This window comes from Pristiophorus japonicus, chromosome 8 (assembly GCF_044704955.1).
Source record: "Pristiophorus japonicus isolate sPriJap1 chromosome 8, sPriJap1.hap1, whole genome shotgun sequence".
NCBI lineage: Eukaryota > Metazoa > Chordata > Chondrichthyes > Pristiophoridae > Pristiophorus > Pristiophorus japonicus.
Genome location: NC_091984.1, coordinates 3,653,394 through 3,679,014, shown reverse-complemented (window position 1 = coordinate 3,679,014; position 25,621 = coordinate 3,653,394). Strand labels below are relative to the sequence as shown.

The window sequence follows — 25,621 nt, the reverse complement described above, 5'->3', positions numbered from 1 at the left end:
TCCACAGTCCCTCGCGGTTAACAGTGTCAAAGGCCATTGTAAGGTCATAGAAGGCCATGTACAAGGGTGGGTGCTGTTCCCTGTATTTCTCTTGCAGTTGTTGCGCCGTGAAGATCATGTCCATTGTACCCCGTAGTGGACGTGATCCGCATCGTGACCCCCGGGGGAGCTCCTCAGCCACAGGGCCTGCAGAAAACAAGCGCAGGCAGCGGAAGGAGCGTGCGGCAAACCAGTCCCACCCACCCTTTCCCTCAACCACTGCCTGTCCCACCTGTGACAGAGTCTGTAATTCCCGTATTGGACTGTTCAGTCACCTGAGAACTCACTTTTAGAGTGGAAGCAAGTCTTCCTCGACTCCGAGGGACTGCCTATGATGATGAAAACCAAGGCCCCAAGAGGCCAATTCAAATTCTCATCCAAATCCCTCCATGGCCTCTTTCCCCTCCCTATCCCTGTAACCTTCTCCCACCCTACACCACTCCCTATCCCTGTAACCCCTCCCTCCCTACACCCCTCCCTATCCCTGTAACCCCCTCCACCGCCTCATCCCCCTCCCTATCCCTGTAACCCCCTCCACCGCCTCATCCCCCTCCCTATCCCTGTAACCCCCTCCCGCCCTACACCCCTCCCTATCCCTGTAACCCCTCCCCCCCCACACCCCTCCCTATCCCTGTAACCCCCTCCTACCCTACTCCCCTCCCTATCCCTGTAACTCCCTCCTACCCTACACCCCTCCCTATCTCTGTAATTCCCTCCCACCCTACACCCCTCCCTACCCTGTAACCTCCTCCCCCCCTACACCCCTCCCTATCTCTGTAACCCCCTCCCCCCTACACCCCTCTCTATCTCTGTAACCCCCTCCCGCCCTACACCCCTCCCTATCTCTGTAACCTCCTCCCACCCTACACCCTCCCTATCTCTGTACCCCCCCTCCCACCCTACACCCCTCCCTATCTCTGTAACCCCCTTCCCCCCTACATCCCCCCTATCTCTGTAACCCCCTCCCCCCTACACCCCTCCCTATCTTTATAACCCCCATTCACCCTACACCCCTCCCTATCTCTGTAACCTCCTCCCCCCTACACCCCTCCCTATCTCTGTAACCCCCTACCCCCTACACCCCTCCCTATCTCTGTAACCCCCTCCCACCCTACACCCCTCCCTATCTCTGTAACCCCCTCCCACCCTCACCCCTCCCTATCCCTGTAACGCCCTCCCACCTAAGCCCCTCCCCATCCCTGTTACCTCCTCCAGCCCTACACCCCTCCCTATCTCTGTAACCTCCTCCAACCCTACACCTCTCCCTATCCCTGTTACCTCCTCCAGCCCCAACACCCCTCCCTATCCCTGTAACCCACTCCCACCCTACATCCCTCCCTATCTCTGTAACCCCCACCCCCCCTACACCCCTCCCTATCTCTCTAACCACCTCCAGTCCTACACCCCTCCCTATCCTTGTAAACCCTTCCAGCCCTACAAGCCTCTGAGATCTCTGCGCTCCTCTAATTCTGCCCTCTTGAGCATCCCCAAGTTTACTCGCTCCACCATCGGTGGCCGTGCCTTCAGCTGCCTGGGCCCCAAGCTCTGGAACTCCCTCCCTAAACCTCTCTGCCTCTCTCTCCTCCTTTAAGATGTTCCTTAAAACCAACCTCTTTGTTCAAGCCAGCCCTAATATCTCCTGATGTATCTCGGTGACAGATACTGTTTTACAACACACCTGTGAAGCACCTTGGGACCTTTTACGATGTTAAAGGCGCTATATAAATATAAGCTGCTGTTGCACCTGGCCAAAAGTTACCCCTCAACCGACATCACTAAAACAAATTATCTGGCCAGTTATCCCACTGCTGTTTGTGGGAGCTTGCTGTGCACAAATTGGCTGCTGCATTTCCCTACATTACAACAGTGACTGTAATAAACTACTTTATTGGCCATAACACACTTTGGGACGTCCTAAGGTCGTGAAAGGTGCTATAGAAATGCAAGTTCTTTTCTATTGTAATAAAGCGGGTTGGATTCTGTGCACTAAATGACAAATGTGTGTATTCCCATTCACGTGCAGACCCTCCTGTGATCAATCTCTAGCACGATGCAGTTTTTCTGGCTAAGTGTCGAGCGAGGTACAATAAATAGCTTTCCAGCACTTCACACTGACTCGTGTTAACTTTTGTGGGGAAAGTTAAACGTGAAGGTCTGAATGTTATTGTCGGAGACGGATGTGACTCAGCAGAAACTGCCAGCATTTTCATTTAGTTCCAGTGCCAGCTGCGGCTCAGTGATTAGCACTATTGCTCTCTGAATCAGGCAGGTCGAGGGTTCAAGTCCCACTCCAGAGACTTGAGCACAACATCTAGCTTGACACTCCCAGAGTAGTGCCGAGTGAGTGCGGCACTGTCGGAGGGGCAATACTGAGGGAGCACCGCACTGTCAGAGGGGCAGTACTGAGGGAGCACCGCACTGTCAGAGGGGCAGTACTGAGGGAGCACCGCACTGTCAGAGGGGCAGTACTGAGGGAGCACTGCACTGTAGGAGGGGCAGTACTGAGTGAGCGCGGCACTGTCGGAGGGGCAGTACTGAGGGAGCGCCGCACTGTCGGAGGGGCAGTACTGAGGGAGCGCCGCACTGTCGGAGGGGCAGTACTGAGGGAGTGCTACACTGTAGGAGGGGCAGTACTGAGGGAGTGCCGCACTGTCGAAGGGGCAGTACTGAGGGAGTGCCGCACTGTCGGAGGGGCAGTACTGAGTGAGCGCGGCACTGTCGGAGGGGCAGTACTGAAGGAGCACCGCACTGTCAGAGGGGCAGTACTGAGGGAGCACTGCACTGTAGGAGGGGCAGTACTGAGTGAGCGCGGCACTGTCGGAGGGGCAGTACTGAGGGAGCACCGCACTGTCAGAGGGGCAGTACTGAGGGAGCACTGCACTGTCGGAGGGGCAGTACTGAGTGAGCACGGCACTGTCGGAGGGGCAGTATGAGAGAGCGCCGCACGGTCGGAGGGGGCAGTACTGAGGGAGCGCTACACTGTCAGAGGGGCAGTACCGAGCGAGTGCCGCACTGTCGGAGGGGCAGTACTGAGGGAGTGCTGCACTGTCGGGAGGGGCAGTACTGAGGGAGTGGCGCACTGTCGGAGGGGCAGTACTGAGGGAGTGCTGCACTGTCGGAGGGGAAGTACTGAGGGCGTGCCACACTGTCGGAGGGGCAGTACTGAGGGAGTGCCGCACTGTCGGAGGGGCAGTACTGAGGGAGTGCTGCACTGTTGGAGGGGCAGTACTGAGGGAGTGCCACACTGTCGGAGGGGCAGTACTGAGTGAGCGCGGCACTGTCGAAGGGGCAATACTGAAGGAGCACCGCACTGTCAGAGGGGCAGTACTGAGGGAGCACTGCACTGTAGGAGGGGCAGTACTGAGTGAGCGCGGCACTGTCGGAGGGGCAGTACTGAGGGAGCACCGCACTGTCAGAGGGGCAGTACTGAGGGAGCACTGCACTGTCGGAGGGGCAGTACTGAGTGAGCACGGCACTGTCGGAGGGGCAGTATGAGAGAGCGCCGCACGGTCGGAGGGGGCAGTACTGAGGGAGCGCTACACTGTCAGAGGGGCAGTACTGAGGGAGCGCTACACTGTCAGAGGGGCAGTACCGAGCGAGTGCCGCACTGTCGGAGGGGCAGTACTGAGGGAGTGCTGCACTGTCGGGAGGGGCAGTACTGAGGGAGTGGCGCACTGTCGGAGGGGCAGTACTGAGGGAGTGCTGCACTGTCGGAGGGGAAGTACTGAGGGCGTGCCACACTGTCAGAGGGGCAGTACTGAGGGAGTGCCGCACTGTCGGAGGGGCATACTGAGGGAGTGCCGCACTGTCGGAGGGCAGTACTGAGGGAGCGCTGCACTGTCGGAGGGGCAGTACTGAGGGAGTGCTGCACTGTCGGAGGGGCAGTACTGAGGGAGCGCTGCACTGTTGGAGGTGCCGTCTTTCGGATGAGACGTTAAACCGAGGTCCCGTCTGCCCTCTCGGGTGGATGTAAAAGATCCCATGGCACTATTTCGAAGAAGAGCAGGGGAGTTCTCCCCGGTGTCCTGACCAATATTTATCCCTCAATCAACATCACTTGAAAAACAGATTATCTGGCCATTAGCACATTGCTGTGCCCAAATTGGCTGTATGTTTCCCACATTACAACAGCGACTACACTTCAATAAGTACTTCATTTGCTGTAAAGCACTTTGGTACATCCGGTGGTCATGAAAGGCGCTATGTATGTCCAAGTCTTTCATTGTTTAATGGCCCCGAGTTCTGGTCTCCCTTTCACCTCTATCGGCTGAGCCCTGGATTTGATTGCCACAATGCTGTGTTGTTAACACTGTCAGTGGATGCTGGTCATTGCCGAGGCAGTGTCTGCGGGCGACCACTGAGCCACATTGACCACCTCCTCACGCAGCGCACAGCAGGAGGACGTCACAAAGAGAAATGAGGCAAGCACATCGTGCAGCATGGGCCTTCTGTCTCGATGGTCACCCGCCTGGTGAATGGTCACCACTGTCCCCAGAGCCGTCGCGGGTGTGAGCACTCTCGGCCGCAGCTCTCCCGTCCCCAGCTGCAGCTTAACACTTGCTGCATTCACCACAGACTTCATTCCTGCGATGTGTGAGGCATCATTCCAAACTCTTTATAAATCCTTCAAACAAAGAGCTTGCATTTCTCTCGCACCTTCCCCAGCTCAGGACATCCCAAAGCGCTTTACAGCCAATGAAGTATTTTGGAGTGTAGTCGCAGTTGTATTGTGGGAAATGCCAATTTGCGCACAGCAAGCTCCCACACACAGCAATTTGATAACAAGCTAATCATCCATTTTAGTGATGTGGGTGCCGTCTTTCGGATGAGACATTAACCCGGGGCCCCGTCTGCTCTCTCAGGTGGATGTAAAAGATCCCAGGATACCATTTCGAGGACGAGCAGGGGAGTTCTCCCCGGTGTCCTGGCCAATATTTATCCCTCAATCAACATCACTAAAAAACAGATGGTCTGCTCATTTAACTCATTGCTGTTTGTGGGAGCTTGCTGTGCGCAAATTGGCTGCCGCGTTTCCCACATTACAACAGTGACTACACTCCAAAAAGTACTTCATTGGCTGTAAAGCGCTTTGAGACGTCCTGAGGTGATGAAAGGCAAGTTTTCATTCCTGATTCAGGACACGGTTGCTCCTGTCAAGTTCCATGAGGCTTCCTGATATGTGAAGACTTGAATTTATCCAGCATCTTTCACAAGCTCAGGATGTCCTAAAGCGGTTTACAGCCAATGAAGTGCATTTGAAGGGTAATCACTGTTAACTAAAAATATATTGGCCAGGACACCGGGGAGAACTCCCCTGCTCTCCTTCACAATAGAGTCATTGGATCTTACATCCACCCGAGAGGGCAGAGGGGCCTCGGTTTAACGTCTCATCCGAAAGATGGATTCGGGCAGATGCAGCTATGTAACCTCCTGGTGTTAATAAGCTTCTCCCTCCCTCGGGAGTATAACCTGCAATCTATCGACCGTTCCCCAGTGGTGTGTGTGAGTGTGCGGGGGAATCAGGTGGCAAGCAATCTGGGGACAAGACGCGCAGCCAGCAACACGATATAGGAAAACAAACACTTCGGCAAATATAATTCCATTGTGAATAATGCTCCGATCTCCTCATCCTCGGCAATAACATAGAAAATAGGTGCAGGAGTAGGCCATTCGGCCCTTCGAGCCTGCACCACCATTCAATAAGATCACGGCTGATCATTCCCTCAGTATCCCTTTCCTGATTTCTCTCCATACCCCTTGATCCCTTTAGCCGTAAGGACCATATCTAACTCCCTCTTGAATATATCCAATGAACTGGCCTCAACAACTCTCTGCGGCAGGGAATTCCACAGGTTAACAACTCTCTGAGTGAAGAAGTTTCTCCTCATCTCAGTCCTAAATGGCCTACCCCTTATCCTAAGACTGTGTCTCCTGGTTCTGGACTTCCCCAACATCGGGAACATTCTTCCCGTATCTAACCTGTCCAGTCCCATCAGAATCTTATATGTTTCTATGAGATCCCCTCTCATCCTTCTAAATTCCAGTGAATAAAGGCCCAGTTGATCCAGTCTCTCCTCATATGACAGTCCAGCCATCGCTGGAATCAGTCTGGTGAACCTTTGCTGCACTCCCTCAATAGCAAGAACGTTCTTCCTCAGATTAGGAGACTAAAACTGAACACAATATTCCAGGTGAGGCCTCACCAAGGTCCTGTACAACTGCAGTAAGACCTCCTTGCTCCTATACTCAAATCCCCTAGCTATGAAGGCCAACATACCATTTGCCTTCTTCATCGCCTGTTGTACCTGCATGCCAACTTTCAATGACTGATGAATCATGACACCCAGGTCTCGTTGCACCTCCCCTTTTCCTAATCTGCCGCCATTCAGATAATATTCTGCCTTCCTGTTTTTTCCCCCAAAATGGACAATCTCACATTTATCCACATTATACTGCATCTGCCATGCATTTGCCCACTCACCTAACCTGTCCAAGTCACCCTGCAGCCTCTTAGCGTCCTCCTCACAGTTCACACCCTAACCAGTTTAGTGTCATCTGCAAACTTGGAGATATTACACTCAATTCCTTCATCTAAATCATTAATATATATTGTAAAGAGCTGGGGTCCCAGCACTGAGCCCTGCGGCACTCCACTAGTCACTGCCTGCCATTCTGAAAAGGACCCGTTTATCCAGACTCTCTGCTTCCTGTCTGCCAACCAGTTCTCTATCCACGTCAGTACATTACCCCCAATACCATGCGCTTTAATTTTGCACATTAATCTCTTGTGCGGGACCTTGTCAAAAGCCTTTTGAAAGTCCAAATACACCACATCCACTGGTTCTCCCTTGTCCACTCTGCTAGTTACATCCTCAAACAATTCCAGAAGATTCGTCAAGCATGATTTCCCTTTCATAAATCCATGCTGACTTGGTACCATTCCGTTACTGCTTTCCAAATGCGCTGCTATTTCATCCTTAATAATTGATTACCCACTACTGATGTCAAGCTAACCGGTCTACAATTACCCGTTTTCTCTCTCCCTCCTTTTTTAAAAAGTGGTGTTACATTAGCTACCCTCCAGTCCATAGGAACTGATCCAGAGTCGATAGACTGTTGGAAAATGATCACCAATGCATCCACTATTTCTAGGGCCACTTCCTTAAGTACTCTGGGATGCAGACTATCAGGCCCCGGGGATTTATTGGCCTTCAATCCCATCAATTTCCCTAACACAATTTCCTGCCTAATAAGGATATCCTTCAGTTCCTCCTTCTCACTAGACCTACTGTCCCCTAGTACAATCGGAAGGTTATTTGTGTCTTCCTTCGTGAAACAGAACCAAAGTATTTGTTCAATTGGTCTGCCATTTCTTTGTTCCCCATTATAAATTCACCTGATTCTGACTGCAAGGGATCTACATTTGTCTTCACTAATCTTTTTCTCTTCACATATCTATAGAAGCTTTTGCAGTCAGTTTTTATATTCCCTGTAAGCTTCCTCTCGTACTCTATTTTCCCCCTCTTAATTAAACCTTAGTCCTCCTCTGTTGAATTCTAAGTTTCTCCCAGTCCTCAGGTTTATTGCTTTTTCTGGCCAATTTATATGCCTCTTCCTTGGATTTAACACTATCCTTAATTTCCCTTGTTAGCCGCGGTTGAGCCACCTTCCCAGTTTTATTTTTACTCCAGACAGGGATGTACAATTGATGAAGTTCATCCATGTGATCTTTAAATGTTTGCCATTGCCTATCCACCGTCAACCCTTTAAGTATCATTTGCCAGTCTATTCTAGCCAATTCACGCCTCAAACCATCGAAGTTATCTTTCCTTAAGTTCAGGACCCTAGTTTCTGAATTAACTATGTCACTCTCCATCTTAATAAAGAATTCTACCATGTTATGGTCACTCTTCCCCAAGGGGCCTCGCACAACATCCTCTGTCCCAGCAGGCGAGGTGTTTTTGTTTAAATCTTCCACCAGGTCGATCTGTTCCTGGGAGATGTCAGGGTGACTGGGCAGGTTCAACCTGATTGGCCTCACCCACTTCCGTCCCCAGGCCTGCGTCTGGTCCACCCTTTGAGTGTAACACCAATGCGTTTGGGGTTTACAACTACTTTGGTAGAAACTTTCATTGAAGTGCCCCCTTGTTTTTTTTTTGAGGGCACCAAAAACCACAAATTAACAATTGAATATAAAAGAGAACCTTTGTCAAAACAAATCAAATTAAAATTCTGCTCCCGGTTTAAATGATGCACTCCAGTCCCTCCGGCGCCCACCTCTCGTGGAAGGCCGCAAGCGTACCGATGGACACCATGTGCTCCATCTCCAGCGACACCCTGGCTCGGATGTAACCACGGAAGAGAGGCAGGCAGTCGGGCTGAACGACCCCCTCGACCACCCGCTGCCTGGATCGGTTAGCCAATTTATATGCCTCTTCCTTGGCTTTAACACCGGAAGCGTCCCTGACTTCCCACCTAGTACAGGCGGAGCATAACACGTGTCCGAGCTTTCCTGCCATGACTTAACCCTTAGATTACTTGATTTGGCAACAACAATGCCAGAAGTTACTGACTGATAAAGAAAAGAAAAAGAAAAACTACTCATCAATCACCAGCCAATCACTTATCCCCTTGGCAGTGACATCACCTTTCAATTTCTTTCTAATTCTGTTTTGCCTCCCTGCTGCATCTGCACCGGCCCCGCCTCCTCGACACACCTGTACCCACCTGTACCCACCGGTACCCACCTGTACTGTACCCACCTGTACCCACCTGTACCCACCAGTACTGTACCCACCTGTACCCACCTGTACTGTACCCACCTGTACCAACATGTACCCACCTGTACTGTACCCACCTGTACTGTATCCACCTGTACCCACCTGTACTGTACCCACCTGTACCCACCTGTACTGTACCCACCTGTACCAACATGTACCCACCTGTACTGTACCCACCTGTACTGTACCCACCTGTACCCACATGTACCCACCTGTACTGTACCCACCTGTACCCACATGTACCCACCTGTACTGTACCCACATGTACCCACATGTACCCACATGTACTGTACCCACCTGTACCAACATGTACCCACCTGTACTGTACCCACCTGTACCCACCTGTACTGTACCCACCTGTACCCACCTGTAGTCTATCCACCTGTACCCACCTGAACTGCACCCACCTGCACCCACCTGTACTGTATCCACCTGTACCCACCTGTACTGTACCCACCTGTACCCACCTGTACTGTACCCAACTGTACCCACCTGTACCCACCTGTACTGTACCCACCTGCACCCACCTGTACTGTACCCACCTGTACTGTACCCACATGTACCCACATGTACCCACATGTACTGTACCCACCTGTACCAACATGTACCCACCTGTACTGTACCCACCTGTACTGTACCCACCTGTACCCACCTGTAGTCTATCCACCTGTACCCACCTGAACTGCACCCACCTGCACCCACCTGTACTGTACCCACCTGTACTGTACCCCAGTGTTATACAGTGACAGACCTGTACCCACCAGTACTGTACCCCAGTGTTATACAGTGACAGACCTGTACCCACCAGTACTGTACCCCAGTGTTATACAGTGACAGACCTGTACCCACCAGTACTGTACCCCAGTGTTATACAGTGACAGACCTGTACCCACCAGTACTGTACCCCACTGTTATACAGTGACAGACCTGTACCCACCAGTACTGTACCCCAGTGTTATACAGTGACACACCTATACCCACCAGTACTGTATCTCAGTGTTATTCAGTGACAGACCTGTACCCACCAGTACTGTACCCCAGTGTTCTACAGTGACAGACTTGTACCCACCAGTACTGTACCCCCGTGTTATACAGTGACAGACCTGTACCCACCTGTACTGTACCCCACTGTTATACAGTGACACACCTGTACCCACCAGTACTGTACCCCAGTGTTATACAGTGACAGACCTGTACCCACCTGTACTGTACGCCAGTGTTATACAGTGACAGACCTGTACCCACCAGTACTGAACGCCAGTGTTATACAGTGACAGACCTGTATTCACCAGTACTGTACCCCAGTGTTATACAGTGACAGACCTGTACCCACCAGTACTGTACCCCAGTGTTATACAGTGACAGACCTGTACCCACCTGTACTGTACCTTTGTTATACAGTGATAGACCTGTACCCATCTGTACTGTACCTGTGTTATACAGTGACAGACCTGTACCCACCAGTACTGTACCTTTGTTATACAGTGATAGACCTGTACCCATCTGTACTGTACCTATGTTATACAGTGACAGACCTGTACCCACCTGTAATGTACCTGTGTTATACAGTGACACACCTGTACCCACCTGCACAGTATCCCAGTGTTTTACATTGACAGACCTGTACCCACCTGTACGGTACCCCAGTGTTATACAGTGACAGACCTGTACCCACCTGTACGGTACCCCAGTGTTATACAGTGACAGACCTGTACCCACCAGTACTTTACCCCAGTATTATACAGTGACAGACCTGTACCCACCAATTCTGTATCCCAGTATTATACAGTGACAGACCTGTACCCACCAGTACTGTACCCCAGTGTTATACAGTGACAGACCTGTACCCACCAGTACTGTACCCCAGTGTTATACAGTGATAGACCTGTACCCACCAGTACTGTACCCCAGTGTTATACAGGGACAGACCGGCACCCACCAGTAATGTAACCCAGTGTTATACAGTGACAGACCTGTACCCACCAGTACTGTACCCCAGTGTTATACAGTGACAGACCTGTACCCACCAGTACTGTACCCCAGTGTTATACAGTGACAGACCTGTACCCACCAGTACTGCACCCCAGTGTTATACAGTGACAGACCTGTACCCACCAGTACTGTACCCCAGTGTTATACAGTGACAGACCTGTACCCACCAGCACTGTACCCCAGTGTTATACAGTGACAGACCTGTACCCACCAGTACAGTACCCCAGTGTTATACAGTGACAGACCTGTGCCCACCTGTACTGTACCCCAGTGTTATACAGTGACAGACCTGTACCCACCAGTACTGTACCCCAGTGTTATACAGTGACATACCTGTACCCACCAGTACTGTACCCCAGTGTTATACAGTGACAGACCTGTGCCCACCTGTACTGTACCCCAGTGTAATACAGTGGCAGACCTGTACCCACCAATACTGTACCCCAGTGTTATACAGTGACAGACCTGTACCCACCAGTACTGTACCCCAGTGTTATACAGTGACACACCTGTACCCACCAGTACTGTATCTCAGTGTTATACAGTGACAGACTTGTACCCACCAGTACTGTACCCCAGTGTTATACAGTGACAGACCTGTACCCATCTGTACTGTACCTGTGTTATACAGTGACAGACCTGTACCCACCTGTACTGTACCTGTGTTATACAGTGACAGACCTGTACCCACCTGTACTGTACCCCAGTGTTATACAGTGACAGTCCTGTACCCATCTGTACTGTACCTGTGTTATACAGTGACAGACCTGTACCCACCTGTAATGTACCTGTGTTATACAGTGACAGACCTGTACCCACCTGTACAGTACCCCAGTGTTTTACAGTGACAGACCTGTACCCACCTGTACGGTACCCCAGTGTTATACAGTGACAGACCTGTACCCACCAGTACTTTACCCCACTGTTATACAGTGACAGACCTGTACCCACCAGTACTGTACCCCAGTATTATACAGTGACAGACCTGTACCCACCAGTACTGTACCCCAGTGTTATACAGTGATAGATCTGTACCCACCAGTACTGTACCCCAGTGTTATACAGTGACAGACCTGTACCCACCTGTATGGTACCCCAGTGTTATACAGGGACAGACCTGCACCCACCAGTACTGTACCCCACTGTTATACAGTGACAGACCTGTACCCACCAGTACTGTATCCCAGTGTTATACAGTGACAGACCTGTACCCACCCGTCCTGTACTCCAGTGTTATACAGTGACAGACCTGTACACACCAGTACTGTACCCCAGTGTTATACATCGATGTACCTGTACCCACCAGTACTGTACCCCAGTGTTATACAGTGATAGACCTATACCCACCAGTACTGTACCCCAGTGTTATACAATGACAGACCTGTACCCACCAGTACTGTACCCCAGTGTTATACAGTGACAGACCTGTACCCACCAGTACTGTACCCCAGTGTTATACAGTGACAGACCTGTACCCACCAGTACTGTACCCCAGTGTTATACAGTGGCAGACCTGTGCCCACCAGCACTGTACCCCAGTGTTATACAGTGGCAGACCTGTGCCCACCAGTACTGTACCCCAGTGTTATTCTCAAAGATGGCACATCTAACAGCGCAGCTCTCTCTCTGGACGGCACTGGGAGTGACAGCCTGGAATATGTACCAGTATCCCGACTTTGAGCAACAGCTGCATTGGGCAAAGTTTCATCGAAACATGGAAACATAGAAAATAGGGGCAGCAGTAGGCCATTCGGCCCTTCGAGCCTGCACCACCATTCAAAAAGATCATGGCTGATCATTCCCTCAGTACCCCTTTCCTGCTTTCTCTCCATACCCCTTGATCCCTTTAGCCGTAAGGGCCATATCTAACTCCCTCTTGAATATATCCAATGAACTGGCATCAACAACTCTCTCCGGCAGGGAATTCCACAGGTTCACAACTCTCTGAGTGAAGAAGTTTCTCCTCATCTCAGTCCTAAATGGCCTACCCCTTATCCTTCGACTGTCTCCCCTGGTTCTGGACTTCCCCAGCATCGGGAACATTCTTCCTGCATTTAACCTGTCCAATTCCGACTTAATTTTATGTTTTTCTATGAGATCCCCTCTCATCTTTCTAAACTCCAGTGTATAAAGGCCCAGTTGATCCAGTCTCTCCTGATATGTCAGTCCTGCCATCCCGGGAATTAGTCTGGTGAACCTTCGCTGCACTCCCTCAATAGCAAGAATGTCCTTCCTCAGATTAGGAGATCAAAACTGAACACAATACTCCAGGTGAGGCCTCACCAAGGCCTGTACAACTGCAGTAAGACCTCCCTGTTCCTATTCTCAAATCCCCTCGCTATGAAGGCCAACATACCATTTGCCTTCTTCACCACCTGCTGTACCTGCATGCCAACTTTCAGTGACTGATGAACCATGACACCCAGGTCTCGTTGCACCTCCCCCTTTCCTAATCTGCCGCCATTCAGATAATATTCTGCCTTCGTGTTTTTGCCCCCAAAGTGGATAACCTCACATTTATCCACATTATACTGCATCTGTCATGCATTTGCCCACTCACCTAACCTGTCCAAGTCACCCTGCAGCCTCTTAGCATCCTCCTCACAGCTCACACCGCCACCCAGCTTAGTGTCATCTGCAAACTTGGAGATATTACACTCAATTCCCTCATCCAAATCATTAATGTATAGTGTAAATAGCTGGGGTCCCAGCACTGAGCCCTGCGGCACTCCACTAGTCACTGCCTGCCATTCTGAAAAGGACCCGTTTAACCTGACTCTCTGCTTCCTGTCTGCCAACCAGTTCTCTATCCACGTCAGTACATTACCCCCAATACCATGTGCTTTAATTTTGCACACCAATCTCTTGTGTGGGACCTTGTCAAAAGCCTTTTGAAAGTCCAAATACACCACATCCACTGGTCCTCCCTTGTCCACTCTACCAGTTACATCCTCAAAAAATTCTAGAAGATTTGTCAAGCATGATTTCCCTTTCATAAATCCATGCTGACTGAGACTGATCCTGTCACTGCTTTCCAAATGCGCTGCTATTTCATCTTTAATAATTGATTCCAACATTTTCCCCACTACTAATGTCAGGCTAACCGGTCTATAATTACCCCTTTTCTCTCTCACTCCTTTTTTAAAAAGTGGTGTTACATTAGCTACCCTCCAGTCCATTGGAACTGATCCAGAGTCGATAGACTTTTGGAAAATGATCACCAATGCATCCACTATTTCTAGGGCCACTTCCTTAAGTACTCTGGGATGCAGACTATCAGGCCCCGGGGATTTATCGGCCTTCAATCCCATCAATTTCCCTAACACAATTTCACGCCTAATAAGGATTTCCTTCAGTTCCTCCTTCTCACTGGACGCTCGTTCCCTAGTATTTCTAGAAGGTTATTTGTGTCTTCCTTCATGAACACAGAACCAAAGTATTTGTTCAACTGGTCTGCCATTTCTTTGTTTCCCGATTATAAATTCACCTGAATCTGACTGCAAGGGACCTACGTTTGTTTTCACTAATCTTTTTCTCTTCACATATCTATAGAAGCTTTTGCAGTCAGTTTTTATGTTCCCAGCAAGCTTCCTCTCGTACTCTATTTTCCCCCTCCTTATTAAACCCTTTGTCCTTTGCTGAATTCTAAATTTCTCCCAGTCCTCAGGTTTGCTGCTTTTTCTGACCAATTTATATGCCTCTTCCTTGGATTTAACACTATCCTTAATTTCCCTTGTTAGCCACGGTTGAGCCACCTTCCCCGTTTTATTTTTACTCTAGACAGGGATGTACAAATGTTGAAGTTCATCCATGTGATCTTTAAAAATTGCCATTGCCTATCCACAGTCTACCTTTTAAGTATCATTCGCCAGTCTATTCTAGCCAATTCACATCTCATACCATCGAAGTTACCCTTCCTTAACTGTATCACCTCCATCTTAATGAAGAATTCTATCATATTATGGTCACTCTTCCCCAAGGGGCCTCGCACAACAAGATTGCTAATTAGTCCTTTCTCATTACACATCACCCAGACTAGGATGGCAAGCTCTCTAGTTGGTTCCTCGACATATTGGTCTTGAAAACCATCCCTAATACACTCCAGGAAATCCTCCTCCACCGTATTGCTACCAGTTTGGTTAACGCAATCTATATGTAGATTAAAGTCGCCCATGATAACTGCTGTACCTTTATTGCACGCATCCCTAATTTCTTGTTTGATGCTGTCCCCAACCTCATGACTACTGTTTGATGGTCTGTACACAACTCCCTCTCGCGTTTTCTGCCCTTTGGTGTTCCGTAGCTCCACCCATACAGATTCCACATCATCCAAGCTAATGTCCTTCCTTACTATTGCGTTAATTTCCTCTTTAACCAGCAACGCCACCCCGCCTCCTTTTCCTTTCTGTCTATCCTTCCTAAATGTTGAATACCCTTGGATGTTGAGTTCCCAGCCTTGGTCACCCTGGAGCCATGTCTCCGTGATGCCAATTATATCATATTCATTAATTGCTGCTTGTGCAGTTAATTCGTCCACCTTATTATGAATACTCCTCACAGAGCCTTCAGGCTTGTCTTTTTAACACCATTTGCCCCTTTCCATGTTCACCAGCTGAAAGCTTAAAAACTCAAAATGGATTTGATGCACATTAGGTTGTGCTGGATTCTTCAAACCTGAGAGTTAAATCCTCGTCCGACATATTGACAGAAGAATTATTCTTTTTTTACCAATATCATGTGCTCCACTGCACGTATCCTAACTCGCACCGAGTTCCGTTCCCCACCCCGCCACCCCACACCCCCACACCCCGCCCCCCAGGCCTCCTGTGCTCACTGAGCTACATTGACTCCTGGTAACACCTCGATTTAAAAATTCTCATCCTCGTGGTCAAATCCCTCCCTCCGTGTCTTCACCCTGTTCCCTATCTCTGCAACTCCTCCAGTCCTACAAACCTCCGCAGCATTAACCAAGACCGCCTATTTCCACCTCCGGTAAATCGGCCATCTCTGCCGCTGCCTCAGCTCATCCACTGCTGAAACCCTCATCCGCACCTGTTACTTCTCGACTTGACTATTCCAACACACTCCTGGCTGGCCTCCCACACTCCACCCTTCGTAAACCTGAGGTCATCCAAAACTCGGCTGCCCATGTCCTAATTATACCAAGTCCCGCTCACCCATCACCCCCTGTGCTCGCTGACCTACATCGGTTCCTGGTTAAGCAATGCTTCAATTTCAAAATGCTCATCCTTGTTTTCAAATCCTTCCATGGCCCTCGCCCCCTCCCTATCTCTGTAATCTCCTCCAGCCCCACAACCCCCCCCCCCCCGAGATCTCTGCGCTCCTCTAATTCTGCCATCTCTGATTATAATCGCTCCACCATCGGTGGCCGTGCCTTCTGTTGCCTGGGCCCCAAGCTCTGGAACTCCCTCCCTAAACCTCTCTCGACCTCTCTTTCCTCCTTAAAAATGCTCCTTAAAAACGACATAGTTTTTGGTCATCTTGTCCCAATATCTCCTTCAGTGCCTCTGTGTCACATTTTGTCTGATAAGTGAGCTTGTGAGACTCCTTGGGGCATTTTGTTGAGGTGCGATATAAATGCAAGTTGTTGTTGTTGAGGGGGGGGAGGGGTTAATTCCTCACAGACTAAAATTACAATTGTTTTCTCTCCTGGTCGCTGGTCATTGCTGGATTTGGCCCTCGAGTCACGGCCGTTCCACAACAGAACACAAGGGCTTGAGTGAGAGAGGTTGGTTGTGAGATAAAGTGCGTGGAGCGCAGTGACTGGCTCAGGGCTGAGGGTTGATCTGATTTACGTACAGCTGAATCTCTGAGGGTAGCACAAAGCCCCGTGGGGTGCTGACTGGTTGCCTAAACAACTCCAACACTGAATATTCAAAAGGAGCAAATGGCTCTCGCACCTGCCTGCTGAGGCCAAACTCTTAATTTAACTCAGAGTTGTGGCGAGAGAGTCGGAGAGGGTACCAGCGGAAGTGTAGTGGTTCTGTTACTGGACTGGTAATCCAAAGAATATTACACAGAATCACATGGAATGTACAGCACAACCGCTCCGTGCCGGGGTTTATGCCCCACCGCTCCGTGCCGGGGTTTATGCCCCACCGCTCCGTGCCGGGGTTTATGCCCCACCGCTCCGTGCCGGGGTTTATGCCCCACCGCTCCGTGCCGGGGTTTATGCCCCACCGCTCCGTGCCGGGGTTTATGCCCCACCGCTCCGTGCCGGGGTTTATGCCCCACCGCTCCGTGCCGGGGTTTATGCTCCACACCAGCCCCCTCCCACCCCTCTCCATCTCACCCTATCCCCATATCCTTCTATTCCTTTCTCCCTCATGTGTTTATCCAGCCTCCCCTTAAATGTACCGTGGACCGCTTCCCATATCTTGGGAGCCTCCAATCAACAAGAGCAGGCATCGACGACGAGATCCAACATCGCCTCCAGTGCGCCAGTGCAGCCTTCGGCCGCCTGAGAAAAAGAGTGTTTGAAGACCAGGCCCTCAAATCTATCACCAAACTCATGGTCTACAGGGCTGTAGTGATACCTGCCCTCCTGTATGGCTCAGAGATGTGGACCATGTACAGTCGACACCTCAAGTTGCTGGAGAAATATCGCCAGCGATGTCTCCGCAAGATCCTACAAATCCCCAGGGAGGACAGACGCACCAACATCAGTGTCCTCATCCAGGCCAACATCCCCAGCACTGAAGCACTGACCACACTCGATCAGCTCCGCTGGGCAGGCCACATTGTCCGCATGCCAGACACGAGACTCCCAAAGCAAGTCCTCTACTCGGAGCTCCTTCATGGCAAACGAGCCAAAGGTGGGCAGAGGAAACGTTACAAGGACGCCCTCAAAGCCTCCCTGATAAAGTGCAACATCCCCACCGACACCTGGGAGTCCCTGGCCAAAGACCGCCCTAAGTGGAGGAAGTGCATCCGGGAGGGCGCTGAGCACCTCGAGTCTCATCGCCGAGAGCATGCAGAAAACAAGCGCAGGCAGCGGAAGGAGCGTGCGGCAAACCTGTCCCACCCTCCCCTTCCCTCAACCAGTGTCTGTCCCACCTGTGACAGAGACTGTAATTCCCGTATTGGACTGTTCAGTCACCAAAGAACTCACTTCAGGAGTGGAAGCAAGTCTTCCTCGATTCCGAGGGACTGCCTATGATGATGATGATGATGAAATGCATTGATACTATTCACCTCAACCCCTCCCTGTGGCAGCGAGTTCCACATTCTCACCCCTCTCTGGGTAAAGAAGTTTCTCCTGAATTCCCCATTGGATTTATTAGTGACTGTCTTATACTGATGGCCTCTAGTTCTGGTCGCCCCCATCAAAGAGCGTGAGTTCAAATCCCACCCGCGCAGTTTAAGATTTGGACTTCAGTTTAAAAAAATCTGGAAATAAAAATGTGGGATCATTAAAAGTGTCCATGAAGCTGTTGGATTGTCGGTAACAACCCACCTGGTTGACTTTGCGGAGAGGAAACCTGCCCTCCGTACCCGGGCTGGGCCTTACGTGTGTCTCCGATCCCACGCCAATGCGCTTGCCTCTGAAGTGGAACCACATTAAGAAGACGGCGCCCCCCCGCCACAACCCGTGCCACCACCACCCTCGCAGGGCCAATTAGGGAGGGGCAAAAAATTCCAGCCTTGCCTGCAACGCCCACATCCCCAGAATGATGCCCTTGGAGAAAAACTTTCCTCAGGCTCAGCCTAGAATGAGTCTAAGTTCGACACCAAGTTTGGAAAGTTCTGTTCGAGAGCATAACATAACCGCTACACTTCCTCTTGTATCCTTTCTCTCTCTCTGTTCGAGAGCAAAGGCATCCTCTTCGAAACAGAAAACAAGTGGTTAAGTTTGATTTGTAAATGTGGCAAAATAAGTCCATATCTTTTGTTGTGTATCACCATGCAAGTTATGTACAATGATTATTTTGTTATAATTACTTCTTCATTAAGGAGGGAGAAGTGTAATATAGAGCTCCCACTAATGGACTACTGCTCCACCTAATGGACTACTGTGGTAATGCAACTGCTGCTGTAAACACACTAAAAGTCACATGATGTATTGCAGCCATCTTGTAGGTGTGTGTTTGTGATGTCGTAAGGAATATATCACACGGACCTTTTGAAAAATTGCACCTCACAGACCCGCCGAGTATAGAAACATTCCCGAACCGGTAAGTCACAAGCACAACTTTGCCTGTTTGCGGGCGTGTTAAAGTCACCTTCACAGCGTAAGGCAGCAGGAATCCCCTGCATGAGCAATTTATTGCTTGCAGTCAAAATGAGGCGAGTCAGCGACAATAGACACTCACACACTTACTACAACAAAAATTTATACTTATATAGCGCATTTAACGTGATCCAAAACTCAGCTGTCAGTATCCTAACTCGCACCAAGTCCTTCTCATCCATCACCCGCTGTGCTCGCTACCCGTGTCCTAACTCACATCCAGTCCCACTCACCCATCACTCCCTCTGCTCGCTGCCCCGTGTCCTAACTCGCACCAAGTCCCACTCACCCATCACCCCCGTGCTCGCTGCCCCGTGTCCTAACTCACACCCAGTCCCACTCACCCATCACTCCCTCTGCTCGCTGCCCCGTGTCCTAACTCACACCCAGTCCCACTCACCCATCACCCCCTGTGCTCGCTGCCCCGTGTCCTAACTCGCACCAAGTCCCACTCACCCATCACCCCTGTGCTCGCTGCCCCGTGTCCTAACTCACACCCAGTCCCACTCACCCATCACCCTCTGTGCTCACTGCCCCGTGTCCTAACTCGCACCAAGTCCCACTCACACATCACCCCCTGTGCTCACTGACCCCGTGTCCTAACTCACACCAAGTCCCACTCACACATCACCCCTGTGCTCACTGACCTACATTGGCTCCCGATTAAGCAACGCCTTGATTTCAAAATTCTCATCCTTGTTTACAAATGCCTCCATGGCCCTCGCCCCCTCCCTATCTCTGTAATCCCCTCCAGCCCCACAACCCCACCCCCGAGATGTCTGCGCTCCTCTAATTCTGCCCTCTTGCGGTTCCCTGATTATAATCGCTCCACCATCGGTGGCCGTGCCTTCTGTTGCCTGGGCCTCAAGCTCTGGAATTCCCTCCCTAAACCTCTCCGCCTCTCTACCTCTCTTTCCTCCTTTAAGACGCTCCTTAGAACCTACCTCTCTGGCCACACTTTTGGTCACCTGTCCTAATTTCTACTTATGCGGCTCGGTGTCAAATCTTTCTCTTGTAATACTCCTGTGAAGCACCTTGGGATGTTTCACTATGTTAAAGGCGCTATATAAATACAAGCTGTTGTTGTTAATGTAGTAGAATGTCCCTAGGGGCTTCACAGGAGCGCAAATCAGACAAAATTGAACACCGAGCCACATAAGGAGATATTAGGACAAGTGCCCAAAAACTTGGCCCAGAGGTAGGTTTTAAGGAGTCTCTGGGCCTGTTGCCAAATACCTTAAATCTGCCTGCTTCTGCCACTGTAACCAGTTTCTCCTTGTTTACTCTATCAAAACCGTTTGTGACTTTGTACAGCTTCCCTCAAATCTCTCCTTACCCTTCCCAGCTCGCAGGAGAACAATCCCAAATTGAGAACATAAGAATTAGGAGCAGGAGTCGGCCATTCAGCCCCTCGAGTCTGCTCCGCCATTCAATGAGATCATGGCTGGTCTTCGACCTCAACTCCACTTTCCCGCCCGATCCCCATATCCCTGGATTCCCTGAGTGCCCAAAAAACTATCGATCTGAGTGTTATACTCAACGAATGAGCATCCACAGCGTAATCAGGCAAAACCTGACACCAAGCCACACAAGGAGAAATCCTCACATCGTAGAATGATCCATTGCAGAAGGAGGCCATTCGGCCCATCGTGCCAAGCTTGGCCAGTCTCTCCGCATAACTGAAGTCTTTCGTCGTAAATCTCCTCTCCAAACTCTCTAAGGCCTTGCTTCCTTTCCTAAAGTGTGGTGCGTGGAATTGTCCTTATTATGACAGGTGACCAAAAACCTGGTCAAAGAGGTCGGTTTTAAGGAGCAGAGAGAGGTACGGAGGTACAGAGGTTCAGGGAGGAAGTTCCAGAGCTTGGGGCCCAGGCAGCTGAAGGCACAGCCACCGATGGTGGAGCGATTATAATCAGGGATGCTCAAGAGGGCAGAATTAGAGGAGCGCAGAGATCTCGGAGGGTTGTAGGGCTGGTGGAAGTTACAGGGATAGGGAGGAGTGTAGGGTGGGAGGGGATTACAGAGATAGGGAGGGGTGTAGGGTGGGAGGGGATTACAGAGATAGGGAGGGGTGTAGGGAGGGAGGGGGTTACAGGGATAGGGAGGGGTGTAGGGTGGGAGGGGGGTTACAGGGGAGTGGGTTACAGAGATAGTGGGGGGTGTAGAGTGGGAGGGGTTTACAGGGATAGGGAGGGGTGTAGGATGGGAGGGGTTACAGGGATAGGGAGGGGTATAGGGTGGGAGTGGGTTAGAGATAGGGAGGGGTGTAGAGTGGGAGGGGTTTACAGGGATAGGGAGGGGTGTAGGGTGGGAGAGGTTACAGGGATAGGGAGGGGTGTAGGATGGGAGGGGGTTACAGGGATAGGGAGGGGTGTAGGATGGGAGGGGGTTACAGGGATAGGGAGGGTTGTAGGGGGGGAGGGAGTTACAGGGATAGGGAGGATTGTAGGGGGGGAGGGAGTTACAGGGATAGGGAGGGTTGTAGGGCTGGTGGAGGTTACAGAGATAGGGAGGGTTGTAGGGGGGGAGGGAGTTACAGGGATAGGGAGGGTTGTAGGGCTGGTGGAGGTTACAGAGATAGGGAGGGCGGGGAGGCACAGAGGGATTTGAAAACAAGAATTTGAAACTCAAGGCGTTGCCGGACCGGGAGCCAATGTCGGTCAGCGAGCACAGGGGGGGATGGGTGAGTGAGGGTTAGGATACGGACAGCCGAGTTTTGGATCAGCTCTAGTTGACGGAGGTTAGAAGATGGGAAACCGGCCAGTCGATGGCGGTTAGACTAACATCTCTTTCGAAGGCCAGCAATAAATAAATGGTGGAGCTGGATTTTGGCATCCCACAACCTTCGAAAACAGGGGGTGACCATGACACCATCTGAACCAAAGCCCACACTGCTTAATCGTTTATCGCCTGCTAACTGTTTGCCCTCCTTATCTCTCGCTCTTACAGGACGCACACACATTGACTCATTGGGTGTACAAATCACAAGGTTTAACTTCAAAACACATTACAACTATCAGGAAAGATTCAACAGCCTGGGGTTCTTTTCTCCATGAAAGAGAAAGCGGAGACGTGACCCGATAGAGGTCTTTAAAATTATGAAGGGTGTTCTATAGGGTAGACGTAGAGAAAATGTTTCCACCTGTGGGGGAGACCAGAACTAGAACTCATCAATATCAGACAGTCACTAATAAATCCAACGGGGAATTCAAGAGAAACTTCTTTACCCAGAGAGGGGTGAGAATGTGGAACTCGCTGCCACAGGGAGGGGTTGAGGTGAATAGTATCGATGTATTTAAGGGGAAGCTGGATAAACACATGGGGGAGAAAGGAATAGAAGGATATGGGGATAGGATGAGATGGGAGGGGGCTGGTGTGGAGCATAAACCCCGGCACGGAGCGGTGGGGCATAAACCCCGGCACGGAGCGGTGGGGCATAAACCCCGGCACGGAGCGGTGGGACATAAACCCCGGCACGGAGCGGTGGGACATAAACCCCGGCACGGAGCGGTGGGCCCAATGGCCTGTTCCCGGGCTGTACATTGATAGAATTATAGAAACGTTCAGCACAGGAGGCCATTCGGCCCATCGTGCCTGTGCCGGCTCTGTCACAGAGCGATCATAGAAACAGAGAAAATAGGTGCAGGAGTAGGCCATTCGGCCCTTCGAGCCTGCACCACCATTCAATAAGATCATGGCTGATCATTCACCTCAGTACCCCATTCCTGCTTTCTCTCCATACCCCTTGATTCCTTTAGCCGTAAGGGCCATATCTAACTCCCTCTTGAATATATCTAACGCACTGGCCTCAACAACTCTCTGTGGCAGATAATTCCACAGGTTCACAATTCTCTGAGTGGCAAAGTTTCTCCTCATCTCGGTCCGAAATGGCTTACCCCTTATCCTTATCCCAATTAGTCCCACGCCCCCGCTCTTTGTCCGTAACACTGTAAGTCCCTCAACGTCAGGCACCTGTCCAACTCCCCTTTTAAAATGATCTGCGTAATTCTAGGCAACTTTCATACCGCCTGTGAATTAAAATCCTTGACATGTCATTGCACAGTCACTGTTAGCTGCAAGTAAAGAGCGATGGCTCCGTTAAGGTCGCTGTCAGAAGCGGTGAGACAAGGGGGAGAGACAGAGAGGGCGGGATGAGAGTACAGCCGTGGTTCTAATCTTCCCTTCGGGTACTGGTTTGCCCTAAGGGCCTCTCAGTAGCTTACCGTGCTTCCCATAATAGGCTCGCTCTTCCCGCACCATGATCCCAGTGCTTCTATCAGCAGGGCTGCTCACGCAAACTATCTAGCATCTCACTTCCTCAAACTCTGTGTTTGCTCTCTCTCCAAAAACAGGTTAATGTTTGAACAGAAATGGGTGGAAACTTGCGTCACGTGAGCTGGCATGTTTACTGCTGAATTCTTGGTAGGGGGCAGTGCTTGAGTTAACACTGCAGCGCTTGATTTTAAACAGTAAGTCCTCACACAGCCAAAGGGTGGGGTTGGGTGGGGTGGGAGTTGCAACAGGCACGGCCTGTACATTTCAACGCTTGAAATCCAAGGAGAAATGTAATAGAAAAAATACTGTCGAATTTAAAAAGGCTGAACGTGTGCTCCTGTTCTGCCGCAGCTCATCGGCTGCAGAAACCCTCGTCCACGCTCTCCTGGCCGGCCTCCCACTTTCCACCCTCCGTAAACTTCAGCTCTTCCCAAACTCGGCTGCCCCATGTCCTAACTCGCACCGAGTCCCGCTCACCCATCACCCCCTGTGCTCACTGCCCCGTGTCCTAACTCACACCCAGTCCCGCTCACCCATCACCCCCTGTGCTCACTGACCGTGTCCTAACTCACACCCAGTCCCACTCACCCATCACCCCCTGTGCTCACTGCCCCGTGTCCTAACTCGCACCCAGTCCCACTCAACTATCACCCCCTGTGCTCACTGACCGTGTCCTAACTCACACCCAGTCCCACTCACCCATCACCCCCTGTGCTCACTGACCGTGTCCTAACTCACACCGAGTCCCACTCACCCATCACTCCCTGTGCTCACTGCCCCGTGTCCTAACTCGCACCCAGTCCCACTCACCCATCACTCCCTGTGCTCACTGCCCCGTGTCCTAACTCACACCCAGTCCCACTCACCCATCACCCCCTGTGCTCACTGCCCCGTGTCCTAACTCGCACCGAGTCCCGCTCACCCATCACTCCCTGTGCTCACTGCCCCGTGTCCTAACTCACACCCAGACCCACTCACCCATCACCCTCTGTACTCGCTGCCCCGTGTCCTAACTCACACCCAGTCCCGCTCACCCATCACCCCCTGTGCTCACTGCCCCGTGTCCTAACTCACACCCAGACCCACTCACCCATCACCCTCTGTACTCGCTGCCTTGTGTCCTAACTCACACCCAGACCCACTCACCCATCACCCGCTGTGCTCACTGACCCCGTGTCCTAACTCACACCCAGACCCACTCACCCATCACCCTCTGTACTCACTGACCCCGTGTCCTAACTCGCACCCAGTCCCACTCACCCATCACTCCCTGTGCTCACTGCCCCGTGTCCTAACTCACACCCAGACCCACTCACCCATCACCCCCTGTGCTCACTGACCGTGTCCTAACTCACACCCAGTCCCACTCACCCATCACTCCCTGTGCTCACTGCCCCGTGTCCTAACTCACACCCAGACCCACTCACCCATCACCCCCTGTGCTCACTGCCCCGTGTCCTAACTCACACCCAGTCCCACTCACCCATCACCCCCTGTGCTCACTGACCCGTGTCCTAACTCACACCCAGTCCCGCTCACCCATCACCCCCTGTGCTCACTGCCCCGTGTCCTAACTCACACCCAGACCCACTCACCCATCACCCCCTGTGCTCACTGCCCCGTGTCCTAACTCACACCCAGTCCCACTCACCCATCACCCCCTGTGCTCACTGCCCCGTGTCCTAACTCACACCCAGTCCCACTCACCCATCACCCCCTGTGCTCACTGCCCCGTGTCCTAACTCACACCCAGTCCCACTCACCCATCACCCTCTGTACTCACTGCCCCGTGTCCTAACTCACACCCAGACCCACTCGCCCATCACTCCCTGTGCTCACTGACCTGTGTCCTAACTCGCACCGAGTCCCACTCACCCATCACTCCCTGTGTTCACTGCCCCGTGTCCTAACTCACACCCAGTCCCACTCACCCATCACCCCCTGTGCTCACTGCCCCGTGTCCTAACTCGCACCCAGTCCCGCTCACCCATCACTCCCTGTGCTCACTGCCCCGTGTCCTAACTCACACCCAGACCCACTCACCCATCACCCTCTGTACTCGCTGCCCCGTGTCCTAACTCACACCCAGTCCCGCTCACCCATCACCCCCTGTGCTCACTGCCCCGTGTCCTAACTCACACCCAGACCCACTCACCCATCACCCTCTGTACTCGCTGCCTTGTGTCCTAACTCACACCCAGACCCACTCACCCATCACCCGCTGTGCTCACTGACCCCGTGTCCTAACTCACACCCAGACCCACTCACCCATCACCCTCTGTAC

At 51.4% G+C, this 25,621-nt stretch overlaps 1 protein-coding gene across 7 annotated transcripts in view; it reads right to left on the bottom strand.

Annotated features, from left to right (window-relative positions):
• The window catches only part of slc44a5b (solute carrier family 44 member 5b), a 240,695-nt gene extending 217,319 nt beyond the window's left edge, over window positions 1-23,376 (bottom strand). For all 7 annotated transcript variants that reach the window (XM_070886459.1, XM_070886461.1, XM_070886464.1 and 4 more), the window contains exon 1: window positions 23,286-23,376. In XM_070886459.1, coding sequence (XP_070742560.1) covers window positions 23,286-23,322 — 37 coding nt within the window. In that variant the 5' untranslated portion in view covers window positions 23,323-23,376. The remainder of the gene's footprint in view (window positions 1-23,285) is intronic.
• Between the last annotated feature and the right edge of the window lie 2,245 nt (window positions 23,377-25,621).